The sequence below is a fragment of the Nuphar pumila genome, chromosome 13 (assembly GCF_984573655.1).
Source record: "Nuphar pumila chromosome 13, dmNupPumi1.hap1.1, whole genome shotgun sequence".
Lineage (NCBI taxonomy): Eukaryota > Viridiplantae > Streptophyta > Magnoliopsida > Nymphaeales > Nymphaeaceae > Nuphar > Nuphar pumila.
Window position 1 is genome coordinate 9,675,142 of NC_143261.1, and position 19,827 is coordinate 9,694,968.

General features: G+C 41.4%; 1 protein-coding gene across 1 annotated transcript in view; it reads right to left on the reverse strand.

Annotated features, from left to right (window-relative positions):
* Positions 1–2,814: 2,814 nt before the first annotated feature.
* LOC149817711 (calcium-dependent lipid-binding protein-like) overlaps positions 2,815–19,827 on the reverse strand; it is a 32,854-nt gene continuing 15,841 nt past the window's right edge. The window contains exons 7-11 of the mRNA XM_089985102.1: positions 19,371–19,451; positions 19,181–19,266; positions 18,348–18,573; positions 3,609–3,773; positions 2,815–3,477 (exon numbers count right to left, since the gene is read on the reverse strand). Of these exons, the coding sequence (XP_089841228.1) occupies positions 3,106–3,477; positions 3,609–3,773; positions 18,348–18,573; positions 19,181–19,266; positions 19,371–19,451 (930 nt within the window). The 3' untranslated portion in view covers positions 2,815–3,105. The remainder of the gene's footprint in view (positions 3,478–3,608; positions 3,774–18,347; positions 18,574–19,180; positions 19,267–19,370; positions 19,452–19,827) is intronic.

Here is a 19,827-nt window from a genome sequence, read left to right on the forward strand (position 1 = left end):
TCCTTCCCCAGATGGTATAAGGAGACTTAAGAGAATTAACAGGTCCAACCACTACTGATATCACCATAAATCTCTTTATTTAGACATAATCATTGCCATTTGGTCCTGCTAGGGGGGGGCATCTCTGCTTCTCTTTTTTGTTTTGTTCCTTCAAATCAAAACTAATGAAAATCTTCTCCTGAAATATCGTGAAGATTGCCATCGATTACTGCAAGAAATCAATCAAAAGCACCACTTTCGAAGTAAAAGTGGGTTGAAGCCCAAAAGAACAAGTAAAGGGTTAGCATTTCTTTTTTTGAGAAAGGCAAAATTAAAGGGTTAGCATTTGGTGGAGGAGATGCACATTTTCGTTATCTTAGAGATGGATGGTTTTAAGGCAAAGTTCGACCTGTATGTGAAGACACGTACAGTTATCCTGTCTATGTGTGTTAAGCATTAAAACAGGGCTTAATGCATCTATTGGTAAGATTGGGTTGACAGCGTGTCTGATAGGAGCAGCTAGTGCACGTCACCTTGTGTTGGAACATTGCAGGTTCAAAACCCAATGGTGTAGTTGTATAACTGGTAGGGGTCTGCTTATTAACCCCCAGAAGGCTCCACACACCTGATTAGGTAGGTAGGCATTCAAGTTGAAGAACATTAAGAATTCGATACTTGTGGTACGTGTCCGTTGTCTCAAGGCCCAAGCAATGGGCTTTTTTAAGGGCAAGAGAACATGTAAGAGATTTTAACTGCTTGAAAGTGTGATATATGGTAGGGCATCAATCATTTCTTTCGTCCACCACTTCTTCTTTTTTTATATTTACACAGATAAACCGCCCCCAAGATCAAAGACCTAATTGCACTAGCTCTTCTACCTGTACTTACCCTTGTCCTGAAGCTTAATAAATTTGTAAAGCTGAAAAATGGTAATCCTCATTTGCAAGGACTCGACTCATTAGGTAAGAGAAACTTATGAATGTCACCAAATTGACAGGACATCACAAGTTCGAAACACATGAGTGGCATCCCTTATCGCATGGTCGAAGCAGAGGGGATCTCAAAAAGTTTACCAAGGAAGGCCAGCCAATGTGCAGTCAGTGAAAGAGGTTTTTTTTCTTAGATTGTCCAAAATAGAAAAACGGTAAACCCCCAAAAAGGTTGAACTAAAAAGTTGGTGCAGACTGCTGGGAGGACAAAGGAGGTCAACCCTATGCACCTCAAAACTAACAGCGTAAGATGGTGGGGCTATACTATCAAAAGGGCAAAACGAAAAGGCAATATGATAAAATTTGACTTTGCAGATATGACAAGCTACTTTTGGGCATCATGCAAATCAAAGCACAAAAAGACCTTGGCTCCTCTGCACTACTGCAAAAGAGCAAACGCTAAAATTTATTGACTAAAAATTAAAAGGTAAGAGAACGTTTGCTTACACCTAAAAGAGAATAATTCTCTAGTTCTGAGAGAACGATCTCAAGCGGACCATTTTCTCATGTGATTGCAAGAGTGAGAAAATGGTTTCCTTAGGGTTGTAAGGGGAATGCGTCGAAATCAAAAGTGATTCAAAATCACCTCTGCAAAGTGCTTGCAAATGGGCCTTAAATTGGAGAGAGAGAGAGAGCCTAAAAGCGATCAACGTTACTTAAAAGTGAAACTCAACAAAGCGTTGAGACCCACAAGCACAAACACAACAGCATAACATGAGAACACCAATAACACAAAACAGAACACTCATAGAGGACCACAAACATCTATATGAGGATCGGTTTGTGGCAGAGGCAGGTCTTTGAGATATATGCATAAGATAGCATACACATCAGCCAAGACCCTATGGGTCAAACGGTTAAGGTTGAACAGGACATCCAGAGAGAGAGAGAGAGAGAGAGAGAGAGAGAGAGAGAGAGTTCAAACGCTAATGACAACGATTGCATATTACCGATTAACATTAATAACATCATGCTTGTTCGAACGATATTTTATTAGGATTTAACTGTTGTTTAAACACCCAAATGAATTATATCCATTCTAATCATAGCCAGCTTCTTTTTTCTCAAGTAATGTACCGTATTCAATCGCCGTCATAACACGTTGTGTTGAAAATAAGACACTTATAATAACACATTAAATATGCCATTAATACTTTTATTTTTTATCTACACATCTTTTCCTTATCGACTTATTACAAATACTTTTCTTATGATTAATAGTCAGCTTTCGCCATTATTAGTGGACAAAAGCAAATTCATTGGACATCCCTTATTTCCACAAAACGTTATGCTACCATTGCATTCGTAATTATTGACCATTACTGAAAACCCCTAAATAAAAAGGAATTTGTGTCAATTTCAGTAAATAGAAAACCAATTTATTTCTTATGATTTGCATATTAATAATTATTACAATAACTTTGAAAATCCCCAAAAATTTATATAATGAACACCCTTATATTTTCTCTTTTCTATTTTTCATCATAATAATCATTATTGTTTTTTACTTTATTAATTTTCCGCTTCAAAACCCTTCATTTTATATCATAATCATCACCACCACAGTTTGCCATGACATGACATGAAAGATTCCCATCGTCCTCACAGTAAGATGACTTTGCGTTTTTAGTTTAATTTGTTTTCTAATGGGCCAAGGAATAAATTAAGAGAATAGATAAAGTACACTTATAAGAAACAGTGGAAAAGAGAAGCCCAAAGATACAAGAAATATGGAAGAGTGGTTTGGAAAGCAAGTTACAAGTTGCATCAGTCAGACATTTTTTAAGGTAATGCTGCTTGTATTAAAAGGATTACTGATAAAAGCAACAATTCACTCTGTTCATGAGAGGCCAAGGAATTGAATTTGCAAGCTAGGAAGAGTCCCATGCTGCAGAGGATCAATGATGGATATAATGGCTGCCATTGCCATTTCTTTTCCTAATGTACATCCTTATTCTTATCTAATGGTTAGTTTATGCATACTTTGAATGCAATACAACTATACAAGCTTCACATCTCAAATAGAGAGAAAGAAGACTTGCAAGAATTACAGATGCTGTCCATTAAAACTAACTACACAAATGAAGCAGAAATCAAACGAGGATCGTGTATTGATGCATCGAGAAAGGTACCTGGACTAACTGGCAGCACCATTCTCCTGTGTTCCAGTGCTCTTATTCACCTTTTTCGAAGAGACCCCAAACTGACTGGTGACAGCTTTGCTCATGAATTTTCCGGCTTTTCCTAACCCACTACCAACTGCACCAAACCCACCTTCAACCAGTCCCACTCCAGCCCCCAAGCCACTGCCAACCACACCAACACCTGCACCAATCCCAGATCCCACCAAACCAACTCCAGAGCCGACCAATGAAGCAGCACCACCTAGAGCATCCACGGTGCTTCCAATAACACCAGCTTCCTTCAATTTCTGCCTGTCTTCCAGTATTTTCTTTTCTGCTTCCATGGCTGCTAATTGCTCATGCTTGTTGAATTGGTGATACAAGGCCTATAATGGAAACCACGATTGAAGGGCCATGGATTATAAAATCATGTTTTTTCATTTTTCTGGTGGTTACTACTAGTGATACCATATAATTTAAATGCTCCGTTATCAGATCCAGGTTATAAGAGGCTAACCTTAATAGTAAGAGTCCCTCTATCTTTCTTATCTTTGATTTTGAGCATATCAAGCGCAGGCAACAACCTTAACTCTAGTTCTTTAGGCTTTTCAGGCTGCAAGTCAGTCAATGGCAGATTCACAACACCCAATCTCGTATCCTTTGTAATGTCCTTATCAAAGACCTGAAATTAAATCATTTACAAACAAGAATAATAGTTAGTCAGTCGATCGTTCTTCCATCACATCATGAACACACAATATGCGCATGCATGCAGTGACTGTTTGAGCTCAGTTCACCTGAAGTACCAGGCTTCAGCTTGAGACCAGCCTGAACACTTGTGTTCTGGCTATGCTTGAATCAAGCTCTACACAATAACCGGTTTACAATTTATGGTAGAATATGGGATGTGAACATGCCACCAATCAATTGAAACGAGTGTGCAACTAAGTTCAACCTTGGCTGAATAAAGAGCTTGATCCTCTCACAAGAAGCTTGGCTTATTGCCCCCACACCCCCCAACAGAGAGAGAGAGAGAGAGTCTGAAGCACAAATTCCAAGAGGGCTTCATTCTCTAAGGCCTAATAAAGGGAGGTGGAATCTTCTCCTGTAAGCACTCACTGTATTTGACACTAAAATGCCAAATTCTGAATATCTCAAATCCATGTTTTGAAAGCCTTGACATCACTAACACCCATTCCCTTGACACAGGTGCGAGTGCAAGCGTGGGTGTGGCCAGTACGACATGGCAATTTTAAGAAACTTGTGTGCAGGTCTCTCTCTCTCTCTCTCTCTCCTGTCTCCTCTCTCTCTCTCTCTCTCTCTCTCTCTCTCTCTCTCTCTCTCTCTGTCGAACATTCTCAAACCCTCCGCAAGCCCCCATTGCCGGTCACTACCGTCACCGGCCACCCAACAACGACCACCCCCATCGCCGGTCACCATCGTCGTCGATCTTTTTCTTTTTCTCTTTCTCAACACTCCCAAACCCTTAGTCCACTCCCGTTGCTGTCAACCCAGTCCCTCCCATCTCTCTCTGCTCTCTCTCTCTCGACCCGTTCTCCCATCCCTCGCACTGCATCCTCTCTGTTTGCCAACTGACCTTTCTCCCCTGCCCCCCTTTTCCCTCATCATCCACCACAAGACATCTTGCATTTCCAGAAGCGGGCTGCCGTTAACCAACCATTCCAAGAGGTTTTGGCCGATGATGAGGCATCGACATTGGTCCTGCGTCCGGTCTGGACGTATCCTCTCGAATCTTAGGGAGGCTCTCCCACCGCAGTGGGCCCTTGTTCGGTGGGTCCCTCAACAACAGCCCTCCTCTGTCCCCATCACCAAAAGCATGCTCCATTCGGAGGTTTTGGCCGGTGAAGAGGCATCGTTGCCCTAGCTTGTGCTGCGTTCGTTGGTCGTGCCGATCACCGCCGGAGTCCCCGACCCTCGCAGGTGTACCTCAATCTTGTTTATTCTCTTTTTCAGAGTTTCGTAGGCTCCTTCATCGGTGCCTTTCGTCGTTTGGTTATGCGCCCCTCGTCTAGCTGCTTTTGGGGGCTTGCTCCCGATCTCCCATTGAGGGTCAACCTGCGAGCCCTACATTTCATCAAGGAAGCTGTGAATGACTGGGGTGCAGCCTTTGTGCTTCGCCGATGGGGATTGGATGTTGTCTTGTCTTTCAGACTCAATCGTTGGTTCTTCTCTAAGCTTTCGGAGTCCCTCCGATCATGCCTAGATATGGGCTCTCTTCGTATTTCGGACATTAGGTTTTTCCTGCGAGCTATTAGCCGGGAGCCTCTTGAAGCGTGCTCTGTTAAGGCTTTGCTTGTTTCTCCTTTCTTCATTCGTGAGCTTCCAGAATGGGTTGCCGATCGAGGATGGCAACAGGTCCTATCAACTTGGCAAAGCTCCTTTCATGCGGTTCGCTATAGATCTCAGTTGAGTCATGCCAGGCCGGGGGATTGGTGGTGTGCTAATTGTTTTTCTCTGAACTTTCACAAACACTGTGATTTTCATAAGTGCGGCTTATCTTTTTTCTCTCATCGGCACCCAGTATGGAAGCAAAGACGATCTAACCCATCACATTCCCATTCTTCGGGGAAGACTCTAGTCTCTAAAGATTTTTCTGGAGTGGTGCGTCATTCGACAAGTTGGAATCCTGAACGACCTTCACAAAAATTATCCTTCTCGCCATGGGTGCAGATTGACAATCTTCATAACCCGGCGAATTCATTCAATGTTGTCAAGATTGGGTCTATCTGGGTCCCGGTTCAGCTGCAGCACTTTGGGCTTCCTTTTTCGTCTATTGTTCCAGCTATGATAGACTCTTCGCCAGCATTTGATGGCATCTCCCAACCGTTGCAAGTTCTGCCAGGGGTGGGCTCCAAAAAATTTGGCTCTGCCATCAATGCTTACTCTATTAGAGATTTGCCGCTCACTATTTATAATGCATGGAGCTCAACGTCTGATTCTTTTTGCGCTAATTCACGTGGCGGTTTGGTGGCGCGGTTGGTTAGGCATGCTCGTGGGAAGCAGAGAAAATTTTTGCCATGCTCGCCATCACAAGTTCTGTCAAGGTCGTTATCTATTTCTCAAGCTCGGGGCCTGGTATCTGCCTCTATTTGTACCAATTGCCATTTCAAGTTGGAGGCGCGGTGTAATGAAATATGCGGAAAAGAAATGTATGTCCTACAATGGACATTCACACATAGAAATCAAAGAACAAGTCCAAAAGAGGACATACACAAAAGCCAATAATGGCTAGAAAGCATAAAATCTTATAAATGCACAAAAGGGCTTGAAGAAGCCACACATTACAAAGGGGGAGACCCCACTTATTTATAGGCAAGAGAGGAGTGAGGGAGAGTTAGAGAAAAGCAAGAGAGAGGGACCATTGGGAGTCCCAACAAGGAGTCGTTGGGCTCCCAACGGTCACAATTGTGACCGTTGGGGGCCCAACGACTCTTTGTTGGGCCCCCCAATGGCTGTGCATTAAATGCACAAAAAGAAATAAAAAAAGACAAAAAAGAAAAAGGAAAAAATAGAAAAAGAAAAAGGAAAAAAAGAAGAAAAGGAAAAAGTCTAAAATGCCCCTATTGGGCGAGATTACAAAACTACCCCTCATCGGGTAGTGAATGAGAACTATATATATATATATATATATATATATATATATGTCACATGGGTGCGGGTGCGGGTGCGGGGATTCGGCACTTCCAAAAAACCCGGGTGCGGGGGTGCGGCAGGGGCAAAAATGTAATAAGTAATATATATATATATATATATATATATATATATATATATATATATATATATATATATATATATATATATATAGGGGTTGGGGAATAGGCGGGGTTTTTTTTTTAAACTTTGCAGCTGTCAGCAACTGACAGGCAGCTGCTGTCAGCAGCTGTGCTGACAGCACAGCTGACAGCTGCTATCAGCAGCTGTGCTGACAGCTGCTGCTGACAGCTGCTGTGCGTGAAAAACTTACTTTATGCTAGTCTGTCAGCAGCTGACAGACTAGCATAAAGTTTTTTAAAAAAAATTTCGAAGCCCATTTGGGCAATTTTTTTTTTTTAAAAATGGACATTAATGATCCTGGGTGCGGTCAACGCACCCAAAATCGAGTTGACCGCACCCGCGTCGAGTCGCGTCGACGCGGGTGCGGCACCCTCCTAGCCGCATCCCTGTGACATATATATATATATATATATATATAGGTATTACATATATTTTAACACCCTCCCTCAAGTTTTACGGGGATACAACGGAAAGCTTATTGAGAAGAAACATGAAACGAGGAGCAGCAAGAGATTTGGTGAAAAAGTCTGCCAACTGGTACTCGGATGTGACATAGGGCAGTGCTATGGTTCCTTTTAGGTATTCATCTCGAACATAGTGACAATCCATCTCAATGTGTTTAGTACGCTCATGGAAGGTGTGGTTGCTTGCAATATAGATAGCACTCTTGTTATCGCAACACATCTTCGACGGAATTGAGATGACGATGCCCATATCACAGAGGAGACTTCTAAGCCACACAAGCTCCATGGTTGTAGTGGCCATTGCACGATATTCCGCTTCAGTTGAGGACAATGATACTTTATGCTGCTTCTTGCATCTCCAAGAAATCATAGAGTCACCTAGGAAAACACAAAAACCAGTGGTTGATACTCTATCATTGGGATTTCCTCCCCAATCAGCATCTGTATAAGCAATTAAATCAAGGGATGATGAAGAGGAAAGAAAAACTCCCTTAGTTATGGTGTTTTTAATATATCTGACAATTCTTAAGACTGCACTCATGTGCACAGTTGTAGGTGCATGTTGAAACTGACTGACGGAGTGAACTGCATGAGCTATGTCTGGCCGAGTGATGGATAAGTATGTCAGAGACCCAACGAGTTGACGGTAGGGAGTAGGATTCTCAAGAAGTGTCTCATCTTCCAGTCTCAGCTTTGCATTGATAACCTCAGGGGTTTCTGTCTTTTTATCATCCGAAATTCCAGACTTGGCACAAATGTCAGCAGCAAGTTTCATCTGAGAGAGGATGTACCCTCGAGGTGAATATGCAACTTCAATACCTAGAAAATATCTTAAGAAACCAAGGTCAGACATGTCAAAATTTTCTTTTAAAATTTTCTTAATTTCATGGATTCTTTGCTCATCACTTCCAGTGATGATCATATCATCAACATATAGTAGTAGAACAACTACAGAGGACCCTGCACTTTTTACAAATAACGCAGTGTCAGTATAACATGAACGAAAATTTAAGCCAGTCATTACAGTACTAAATCTGTCATGCCAAGCTTTCGGAGCTTGTTTTAACCCATATAGTGCCTTTTTTAGTTTAAGAATTTTGTTTTCACCAATAGATACTCCTGGTGGAGGATCCATATAGACCTCTTCACTTAGTTCCCCATTAAGAAATGCGTTCTTAACATCCAATTGATAGATAGGCCATTTTTTAACGGATGCAACCGCAATAAGAGTCCTAACACTAGTCATTTTAGCTACGGGAGCAAAGGTTTCTTCATAGTCTATTCCGTACTCTTGAGCATATCCTTTGGCTACCAACCTAGCTTTATAACGTTCTAATGACCCATCACTTTTAGTTTTAATTTTGAAGACCCATCTACATCCAATAGACTTCTTTCCAGTGGGTAATGAGGTTATTTCCCAAGTTTTAGCCTTTTCAAGGGCACTAAGTTCAAGTTTCATGGCTTCAACCCATTGAGGAATGTTTTTGGCTTCATTATAGTGTGACGGTTCATGATAAGAGTGTAATGCAATTAGGCATGCCCTATATTTAGGTGTTAGGGACTCATAGGAAACAAACCTATTAGGAGGATTGGAGATCCGGCTAGATCTCCTTAAAGAGGTTTCTTCTATGTTGGAATTTTGAGAATATTTTTCTAAAGCGCTAATGGGAGTTTCTTGACCACGCCTAGCATAGGTTTGAATGGACCTATTTTCAACATCATTACTTGCATTTTCAACATTACTAAGAGGAGTATCTTCTAAATCATTAGGAACATCCTCTTCGTGAGGAGTCACATCTTCTTGAGAGAGAAGATCAAATAAGAACGCATATTCGCTTTCATCAATATCTTTATTTTTCTCAAAACTGTTCTCATTTTCTAAAAATGTAACATCTTTGGATACATATAGTTTGTTGCTTTTGGGATCGAAGCACCTAAAACCCTTTTGATTTTCTCCGTATCCTAAGAACACACATTCGATAGCCTTGGGAGATAACTTATCTCTTTTATGTGTAAGGACAAAGCACTTACACCCAAAAATTCTTAATCTATTAAAATCGGGTGTTCTTTCAAAAAGTTTTTCATATAGAGATATATTTTGTAGGGATGAGGATATCATTCTATTTATCAAATAAGTGGAGGTTAAGGCAGCTTCGGCCCAATAGTATTTTGGAATTTCTTTGGAAATAAGAAGAGTCCTAGTGGTTTCCAAGATGTGTCTATGCTTTCTTTCGGATAGACCGTTTTGTTGGGGAGTCCTAGGACATGACCTTTGATGACAAATTCCATTGGTTTCCAAATATTCTTGAAATTCATTTGATAGATATTCTCCACCGGAGTCGGATCGAAGAATGGAGATATTAGTTGAAAATTGATTTTTGACAATCATATGAAATTTTTTAAAGAAGTTAAAAACTTCGGATTTTAGATTGAGAAAATAGATCCACACATATCGAGTGAAATCATCAATGAAAGTAACATAATATGAGTATCCTCCTTTTGATATGACCGGAGAAGGACCCCAAACATCCGAATGAACTAATTCAAAGGGTCTTTTTGACACAAATGTTCTCTTTGGAAATAGGGTGGATTTCATTTTTCCAAAAATACAACTCTTGCAAACAAAATGTTTCTCATTACAAAATTTCTTTCCAAAGGGAAAGGAGTACATTTTTGAGAAGCTTGGATGTCCAAGTCTTTGATACCAAGTTTCTATATTTTTATCTTGGACATGATTACAAAATGAGTTAGTAGGAAGTTTTAAGTGGGTCATGTAGTAGAGATCTCCCCTCCTATGGCCTTGCCCAATCCGCTTCCCGGACTGGAGATCCTGTATAGAACAATCCTTGGTTGAGAAGGAGATTTCACATCCATGATCACATATTTGGGAGACCGATAAAAGATTTAAATTAAGTTGAGGTACTACTCTTACATTTGGCACAAAAAAATCTTTTAAAAAATCTAAGGTTCCAAAACTTTTAACTTGTAAAGAGGTACCATCAGCGGTGGAAACAAAGGAATTTTTGGAGTTGCTACATACATTGGATAGTCCATTTTCAATAGGGGTCATATGAAAAGATGCTCCAGAGTTAAGGATCCAAGAAGGCGTACCTGGAGGAGAAGAAGAGGCAATGGCGGCTCCCGAAGTTGATGGCGACTTGAGTAGAATTTGTAGTGCTTCGGATAGTTGAGCAAGGGAGAAGGACTCTTTCCCTTTCATTGTCTCCTCCTTCTTTTGTGGGATTTCTTCAATAATAGCAACTTTACCTTTTGGAGGTTCATTTATCTTTGGACAATTAGGTCTTATATGACCCGGTTCTTGACAATGATGGCAAATGGCTTTCCTATAATTGCCATTATAGTTATTTTGCCTCCCAAAGTGTGGAGGCTTATATGCTTTCATATGATTGCCGGGTTTAGACACGGCAAGAACTTCATCTCCTCCTTTAATCATGCCAAGACGTGTTTCTTCTTGGCATATTTCGGCTATGGCATCTTCCAATGGAAGTGGTTTGGATCTATGAAGGAGGGAGGACCTAACTTGTTCATATTCGGGCCTAAGCCCATGTAAAAATTGGAAAAAGTGTTCTTTCTCCATTTGTTCTCTCCTCATTTCAACATCTTCACTTGATACCCATTTGGGTTCAAGAAGGGATAGCTCATCCCACAAAGGGCCAAGAGTGCTATAGTAATCTCTTACACTCATTTCACCTTGCTTAATGGTACGGATTTTTTCTTGGATGAAGAATTGACGAGCAAGGTCTTTTTGGGTATACATACCTTTCATAAAGAACCATGCTTCATTTGCTAGGCGGAATTTAGCAATGTTGGTGCAAATCTTTAACTCCACGTTGTTCATGAACCATGCAAGAATTTTTGCATGCTTACTTTCCCAATCTTCTACCTTGGATTGTTGATCTTCAATAGCTTTCATGCGAACATTTCCTTCTAGAGCTTTTTCTTGATCACCATCAATTTTCGTAAGTTGAAGTTGAGGTTCCCTAATGGTGCCCATAACGTATCCCCAAAGCTTTTTACCCTTGAGGTTGTTCTCCATGGCGGCGGCCCACATCATGTAGTTAGTACCATTGAGCTTGAAGGAGAGATCAATCTTTTGTTCTCCTTCCATTATATAATCAAGAATGGAGGACAAACAAAGAGAGATAAAACAAGACAACTAGCAATATGAATCAAGAGCACAACCAAGGCTCTGATACCATGTAATGAAATATGCGGAAAAGAAATGTATGTCCTACAATGGACATTCACACATAGAAATCAAAGAACAAGTCCAAAAGAGGACATACACAAAAGCCAATAATGGCTAGAAAGCATAAAATCTTATAAATGCACAAAAGGGCTTGAAGAAGCCACACATTACAAAGGGGGAGACCCCACTTATTTATAGGCAAGAGAGGAGTGAGGGAGAGTTAGAGAAAAGCAAGAGAGAGGGACCATTGGGAGTCCCAACAAGGAGTCGTTGGGCTCCCAACGGTCACAATTGTGACCGTTGGGGCCCAACGACTCTTTGTTGGGGCCCCCAATGGTTGTGCATTAAATGCACAAAAAGAAATAAAAAAAGACAAAAAAGAAAAGGGAAAAAATAGAAAAAGAAAAAAGGAAAAAAAGAAGAAAAGGAAAAAGTCTAAAATGCCCCTATTGGGCGAGATTACAAAACTACCCCTCATCGGGTAGTGAATGAGAACTATATATATATATATATATATATATATATATATATATATATATATATATATATATATATATATATATATATATAGGTATTACATATATTTTAACACGCGGTTGGGCAGGCTTGCGCGTGATGGACAAAGGACGAATCTGCAATCGTCCCTTATTATTTTTCCCTCCAGACGCTCTGACTATCTGGTTATCAATCTTATTGCGTTTAATGTTAGAACCAACCTGACAATCAGATGCATGGTGCTTGGCTCCTCGGTTCAACGTCCTCCCCCTGTATCGCATTATGTCTCTGAGGTTTTTTCTTCTACCAAATCTTTTGGTATTCCGTCAAACGGGGTCTCTTCCAATAGTCCAGCATGGGGTCAGGGTAGCCACCTGCTTATGCCTTTGATTCAGCAGCATCCTAGTTCACAACCCCTGGATGTCACGGTTGTCGATGCAACTAAGTTGCTGGATCTCTCTCTCCTCTTCGCAGCTGCAAGCTATAGCTGTTGATATGGATTGTACGATTTCAGCTATTTCTGCGATTATTGGGGACTCTCTATGCAACTCCGGTGGAGCAGACTGCGAGCAGTTGGCATTTTCGATGGTCAATTGAGGTCGTCTGTCAGTGCTGGTGGTCAGCGAAGAAGAAGGAGGCCTTCGTCAATTGTTTCGGCTACCGATGTCAGGTCCCCAAGAAGGTCATCTCGGTGCCACCCATGGTTGCCAGTTGAGGAAGCGAGAGCGGGAAGCGAGGCACTTTCAAAATTTTAGGAAGCGGGGAAGCGTGGGACCACTTAGGACCGATTCGAGAAGTGTCTCGGAAGCGACCTAGGAAACGTCTCGGAAGCGACCTAGGAAGCGTCTCGAAAGCGAGGGGGAAGCGAAAAAATAAAAAATAAAAAATAAAAATACAAAAAAATTGAAAAAAACAGGGGAAGCGTGGGGGAAGCGAGGGGGAAGTGTGGGGGAAGCGTGATGGGAAGCGCGCTTCCCATTAAAGGGAAGCGCGTCCCCCATTAAAGGGAAACACGTCTCCCATTAAAGGGAAGCGCGCTTCCCAAAAAAGGGGGACGCTTCCCTCCACGCTTCGGAAGCATGACGTTTCGCGCTTCCAAAGCGCGCTCCCCTTTTAGCTAGGCGCTTCCGGTAACCCTGGTGCCACCAACCCCGGGTTTTTCCAGATTTTGTTCCATGAAGACTGTTTGTTGAAATGTTAGGGGCTTAAATTGTCTCACTAAACGCTTGTTTCTGGCTAATTGGGTTAGGGAGCAAAAACCCGACCTTCTTGCTTTATGTGAAACTAAAATGGAGGTCATCTAGCTCGTAGTCGTCTCTAGCATCTGGCAGGGAGCTGACTATTTCTTTAAGCCAGCAGTAAATCATGCAGGAGGTATCCTTATCTTGGGAAAGCAGTCTTTAAATTTATCTCAGCTGGATGTGGGACTTTTCTCTTTGTCTGATGCTTTCAATTTCCAGGCAGTTGATAGAAGAGTAGTGGTTTCTATTGTTTATGGACCTAATCTCGCCGCCATGAGGACCGCTTTTTGGGATGACTTGGATAGGGTTGTCGTTTCCAGCGCGGATTGTCACCTTCTTATGGGCTATGTCACATGGGTGCGGGTGCGGGGATTCGGCACTTCCAAAAAACCCGGGTGCAGGGCTGCGGCAGGGGCAAAAATGTAAAATATATATATATAAAGGGGGGCGGGGTTTCCCCCCACAGGTTTTTCTGTTGACAGACAGCTGCTGTCAGCAGAATTTTTTTTTAAAAAAAAATCGCAGCCCTGACAAACACAGTTGTCAGCCTTGACAGACAGCTGCTGTCAGCAAAAATTTTTTTTTAAAAATCGCAGCCCATTTCATAGGGCAAATTTAAAAAAAAAATGGACCTAAATGATCCTGGGTGCGGTCAACGCACCCAGGATCGGGTTGACCGCACTCGGTGCCGCACCCGCGTCGAGTCGCGTCGACGCGGGTGCGGCACCCTGCTAGCCGAATCCCTGTGACATAGCTTATGGGGGATTTCAATTGTTTGTTATCTATCCATGACTCTAATAACCTCGTAATTCCTAATCCCTCTATGCGAGGTTTCCAAGACTTTGTTCATCGACATTTTCTCTACCCTATTCCTTTAACCGGGGAGCGCTTTTCTTGGTCGAATATGCGGTCTCGTCCGTACTGTAAGGTCCTTGATAGGGTCTTTGTCACCCCTAATTTATTGGACCGCATTCCCGACGTTAAGTGTGTGTTGTTTGCTCCCTCTATCTCGGATCATGGGCAGATCATCACTGAGTGGGGGGGATGGCTTTCAACCCACCAGGAGCTTTGCGTTTGAAGAATGGTGGCTTCAGGAGCCAGATTTTTTCTCGGTTATTACTAATTCTTGGAACAAAATTGTTGATGAGCATTGGGCAGCGCTACGGGTTCAAAATAAGCTTTTTCGTCTAGTTAAGGATATCAAAGCTTGGCTTCATAGTCGTAAGGTGGAGAAATTTCAGCAAATGGCCGCATGGGAGCAAGAGATTTCTGCGTTGTATCAGTATATGTCTTCTCCTGACTCTCTTTCTGATTTGCAACTTCTCAGTCTCCAGGCTAGGTCCTTAGAATTAAATATGCTCTTGAAAAGCTGGAGGGTCAAAGAGGAAATTCGTTGGAAGCAAAGGTCTAGGGTGAAATGGCTTCGGCTGGTGATGACAACACTAAATTTTTTCACTCATATGCTTCTCATCGTCATAGGAGGAAGGTTGTTCCTTCTATCTCCATTGAGGGTGTTTCTTATCTCAATCAGCACGTTATTCCGGCAGTCTCGCTATACTTTAAGGACTTATATTCTGCTTCGTTAACTGTGGAGGGTGTCCTTGGCAATATCCTAGTTGGCTCAATTCAGCCTGAGCAAGCCAGATCCATGCAAAGGAGGTTCTCTGACGATGAGATTTTTACGGCCATTAAGGATCTGTCGGGTTGGAAAGCGCCTGGCATTGACGGGTTTCATGTCGACTTTTTTAGAATCTTTTGGGACTGTGTTAAATCAGACGTGGTGAGCATGTTTGATGAGTTTCATCGTAACTCCAGACTGCCTTGTTATTTTCATGTTGCTATTATTTCGCTCATTCCGAAAGATGATGAGGCTGTTGATATTTCTCGATTCCAACCAATCTCAGTTATGAGTGCTTTCTATCGGATGTTTGCCAAGGTTTTGGCGAATAGGTTGAAATTGGTGGCTAACCAGATTTTTTCAGACTCTCAGTTCGCCTTTATCCATAATAAGAGGGTACAACACTCATTTATCATGGCGTCCGAGGTTGTTCATTCCTTGCAGCATAGTGGTCAACCTTACTTTGTCCTTAAGTTAGACTTTCATAAAGCTTTTGACTTTGTGCATTGGCCATTCTTATTTCAAATGTTAGCAAACTTCGGTATTGGTCGTCGTTTTTCTGGTTGGGTGAGAGAGCTGGTCTCAAATGCCCAGGCCATGTTAAATATCAATGGTATTAGAGGAGACCGGTTCAAGCTGGGACGGGGTTTGCAGAAACGGTGCCCCCTATCGCCTTTGTTGTTCAATGCAGTTGCTGAGGGTCTTGTGGTCTTGCTTAAGCGGGCTGCTGTATCGGGTTTCATTGAACTTTTGCAGGTTTCCAACTTCCCGAGTCATATTCTTACTTATGCTGATGATATGATCATTTTTGGTTGCGAAAATGTTCAACAGATGCTTAGGTTCAAGCTTATCATTCAGTTCTTTCTCTCCCTATCCGGGCTTTCTCTAAATGAGACCAAATGCTCTATTACCATGTTCAATGTTAATGTCAATATGTTGCAGCTAGAAAGAGAATTTTTTATTGCACTATTTCTGACTTGCCTATTATGTACCTGGGCTTGCCGTTACAAGTGAAGCACCTCAATTCAGTTGCTTGGGCTCCGACGCTTCAAAAAGTAAAGCGCAAATTGCTTTCGTGGCAGTCGTCCTATCTCTCCATCGCTGGCCGTCTAACCTTAGTCAGACATGTTCTTTCAACTATTCCAGAATTTTTCATGTCTATGTTTGTGATGCCTGTGGGAGTAGAGAAGCAACTGACACGCTTGCTGGCAGGTTTTCTATGGTCTAGGTGTCAACTCAAGGGTAAGTGTCATTTGATTGGTTGGCATTCAGTGGTCTTACATCGGCGTATGGCTAGTTTAGGCATTCCTGCGCCCAGACTGCGAAACATTGTTCTTGTTGCCAAGCAATGTTGGTTGGCCCACCAACCGGATAACCCTTGTGCTAGTTTGCTTCTTGCTAAATATGGGGCTCTAGCTCTTATCCCGGTTCGTCTGGGAACTCGAGGTTTGGCTGTCTCGCACTTGCGTAAATCATGGTTGAGGGCTTTAGCCTGCTTTAGAGACCACTTTGAGGACTCCGGAAATTTTGGTCAGTGGTTGCAGTGGACTTTGACGCCAAGCGGAGAGTTTCTCACAAAAAAAGTCTATAGATCGTTGCTCCCGTCGGGGGCTGATTAGTTGCCCGAGGATGTGCTTTGGGCGAAGGGTCCTTCTCCCCGTTCTCGAGTCCTGGCTTGGTTAATTTTGCATGATAGGATCCAGACCCACAGTAATTTAAAGAAGTGGGGCATTCAGCTCCCGAGTTGGTGCGTGCTTTGTCAGGCTGCTGAAGAATCTACGTTTCACTTGTTCTGGTCTTGCCCAATATTTGTGAAAATCTTTAGAAGGACCTGGAGGTATCCGGAAGTATTTGTTAAGGAGGAGTCTTTTGCGCTAGATCTGATCTTGGGGCCGGTTTGTATTAGGCGCAGCAAGAGGTGGAGGTTCATCTGGCTAACCTGGTTGCTTACTTCTTGGTGGTTTGTTTGGATGGCACGAAACGATGCTCATTTTCGTCATATTCCAGTTAACACTCATAACCTGGTGCATAAAATCTTGGTAGATGTTTATGCGATCTTGCGTATGCATCTTAGAGATCTCCCGCTCCCTCCTGCTGATGCTACCTTTCCTTTGCCGCAATCTGGGCAAGCGGCTTCGATGTGAGCCCGTTTTATCTGTCTGATGTTCTTTTCTCTTGTGCTTTCTTTATTTGTTTTTAGCTTTTGCTCTTGTTCAGTTCATGGGTTCAACAGTTTGTTGATCTTCATGAGTGGTAATGTTGAATTACTTTCGTCTCTCTCTCTCTCTCTCTCTCTATATATATATATATATATATATATATAGAGAGAGAGAGAGAGAGAGAGAGAGATATATGTGTGTGGGCCCGGGGTGCCCTTGTGTGAGTCTGTGGCCCATAAAATAAATTTACAATTTTACAAATAAAAATGTAACGTTAATGTTATAGTGAGTAATATAACTTTATTTTATAAGTTTTAAAAGCTTTTTTAAACTGGGACAATTTAAGACTTGGTCAAAATTGACCAAGTCCAAAATTAGACCAAAATGGTCTGGGGCTGGTTGACTATAACTGACACTTGTTGACCTGCACCCAATTGTGTCGGATGCCACACCTGCATCATTACTCATGTGGCACCGTGCAGCATATGCTTCCACCATTCACTGCTTGGAAGCTAGTACCAGCTGGAGTTGGCATCTCCTTGCCAACAAGCAGCTCCCAAATAGCCAGAGTAAACTAAAAAGGAGTTAGGCAAGGGAGATGATGAGGGTCTACAACAATGGAGTTGCCAACCACAAGAAAAGAGAGATTGTAGATGGATTTGGACATGGATGGATTTGGAGGTTCCAAATCTTAAAACATTTCCTGGGATTTGTCTCATCCAAGCTCATGAATGATGGTGGATGTTGGGGACTCGGTCAAAGAACTCCAACTCCTACCTACAAACTCCCAAACAGAGACTTAAAGTCAATGTAGTCTCCAGCTTTTTTATGTTCTTTTGTAGGATTCCTTTCTTGACTTTACACAGTTCTTAGGTTGAATCTTATGCAACTATTTTTTAGTTCCATGTTACATCCAAATATGTAGGGTTAGTGTCCTTTGGTCACATGAGGGATGAGTTATCACATTTGAGAAAGTTGATCACAGGTTCAATTTCGTGACCAACTTTCTCAAGTTTCAATGGAGGAGCATTCCCAGTGATAATCACAATCACAACTTGCACTATATCATGTTTGTAAGAACTTGAGAAAGTGCTCTAATTGTGATTTTCAATCACAAGATCTTGATAAAATCTAACTTTCACAGAGTTGCAAATGTGCCCAAAATATAGTGAAACAGTAAGTACAGGGAGGAAGGCAAGCCTTTATGAGGAAAGGGAATCTGACTAAAATAATCATTAAAAAAGGAAGCTAAAAAGTAGGGTATATAGCAAGACCTCAAAGAAAACTGCCTGAGTTTCTCTATCTTCCACAATTAGCTGGAAAGTTTCACCCCAGACTGGATTTAGATTGTTGTCAACCACTTTGGTCTTAACCTTGAATAGGGGACGTATATGCACGATGACATAAGGATCAGAAGTCCCAATCATTTCCATGTTTTTCAGTGCATTTGCTTTCACAACAGTTACTGTAAGTTCTCCCTGTGGCCTAAGCTCCAATTCACTGCAGAACAAAGAAAACTTGCAAGTCTTAACAAAGGAGAAAACAATCTCACTAGTCATACTCCTGTATTAAGATCAAAACTCACAAGCATACACTTGAATGCAAATCAACCACTTTAGTTCTTATATTAAGTGATAGCAAGTAATGTTGAGGTGAATGCGACAAGTATCGTACAGAATGAGTATAGCTAACATCTATCCAGAAATTACAGTGAAACAAAAGTCCCTTACCAAGCCTTGTAGCCAAAGCATCACAAGAAGCACATAGCAGAATAAGTTATTTAACCTCAGAACACTGAAATAAACAATATGACCAATAAGAGAACTAATTTCCATTTGCTTCTCTTATCTTCAAAAATCAAGTTTGAAAAGTTCCTGAAAAGGTCAGCCTTAGGTCTCTTACAGGCACTTCTTTAGAGATCTTCATTTAAATACAGGTTTACTAAACCTTATTAGGCATGTTTGCTTTAACATAAAAAAGAAGTTAACTTGAGTACATGGCAATATAGAAAAGTAAATAGGTTAGCAGCCTCCATTGGTGAAAAGAAGAAAAAAAACAAGAACAAGAACAAACACGAAAAGTGGCTTCAAAATAATCCAGCAAGTACCTGGTATTCACAGGGATACCACCAATTGGCACAACAATTCTATGAGGCCATTGCAGCATATCAGCAACAATATTGTTGACAGTGTCCTACCAAAAGAGAACACAATACAGATACAATCTTTCATGGATTATATGGTTCAAAATTCAGTGCAGAAGTAGATATAGACCAACTTAATTTCCAAGTAACATACATCAATCATGTCTGAAAGTCCTGGCACTGCAGTTAAGCTACCCCCAACAGCCTTCAGTGTGTAATCAATTCTAGGATTTGGCTGCATTAAAACATAAATTATGATATTGGATTCATACTGTCAAGCATTCAAATATATCCATAAAACTTAGTGGTAAATAACTAATCGTGAATACAAGATGATGAAAATTACTTGTTAAAAAGTATCCAGAAACAGCCATGAATTAGTTAGATATTAAAAAATCCATAACTGAGAAACACAATCACATATATACAACAAGAAGAAATTCAGACCTCAAATACTTCATAAGAACTTAGAAACACAGATGATCATAAATATATAAGGCAACAACGGCAAGTTAGGACGATATTGTGCAGCCTAGCTTTATTCCAAATATATCCATAAACAATTTGTGTTTTAATCAGCTAGGGCCATGCTTGATTATCCGATGGACATT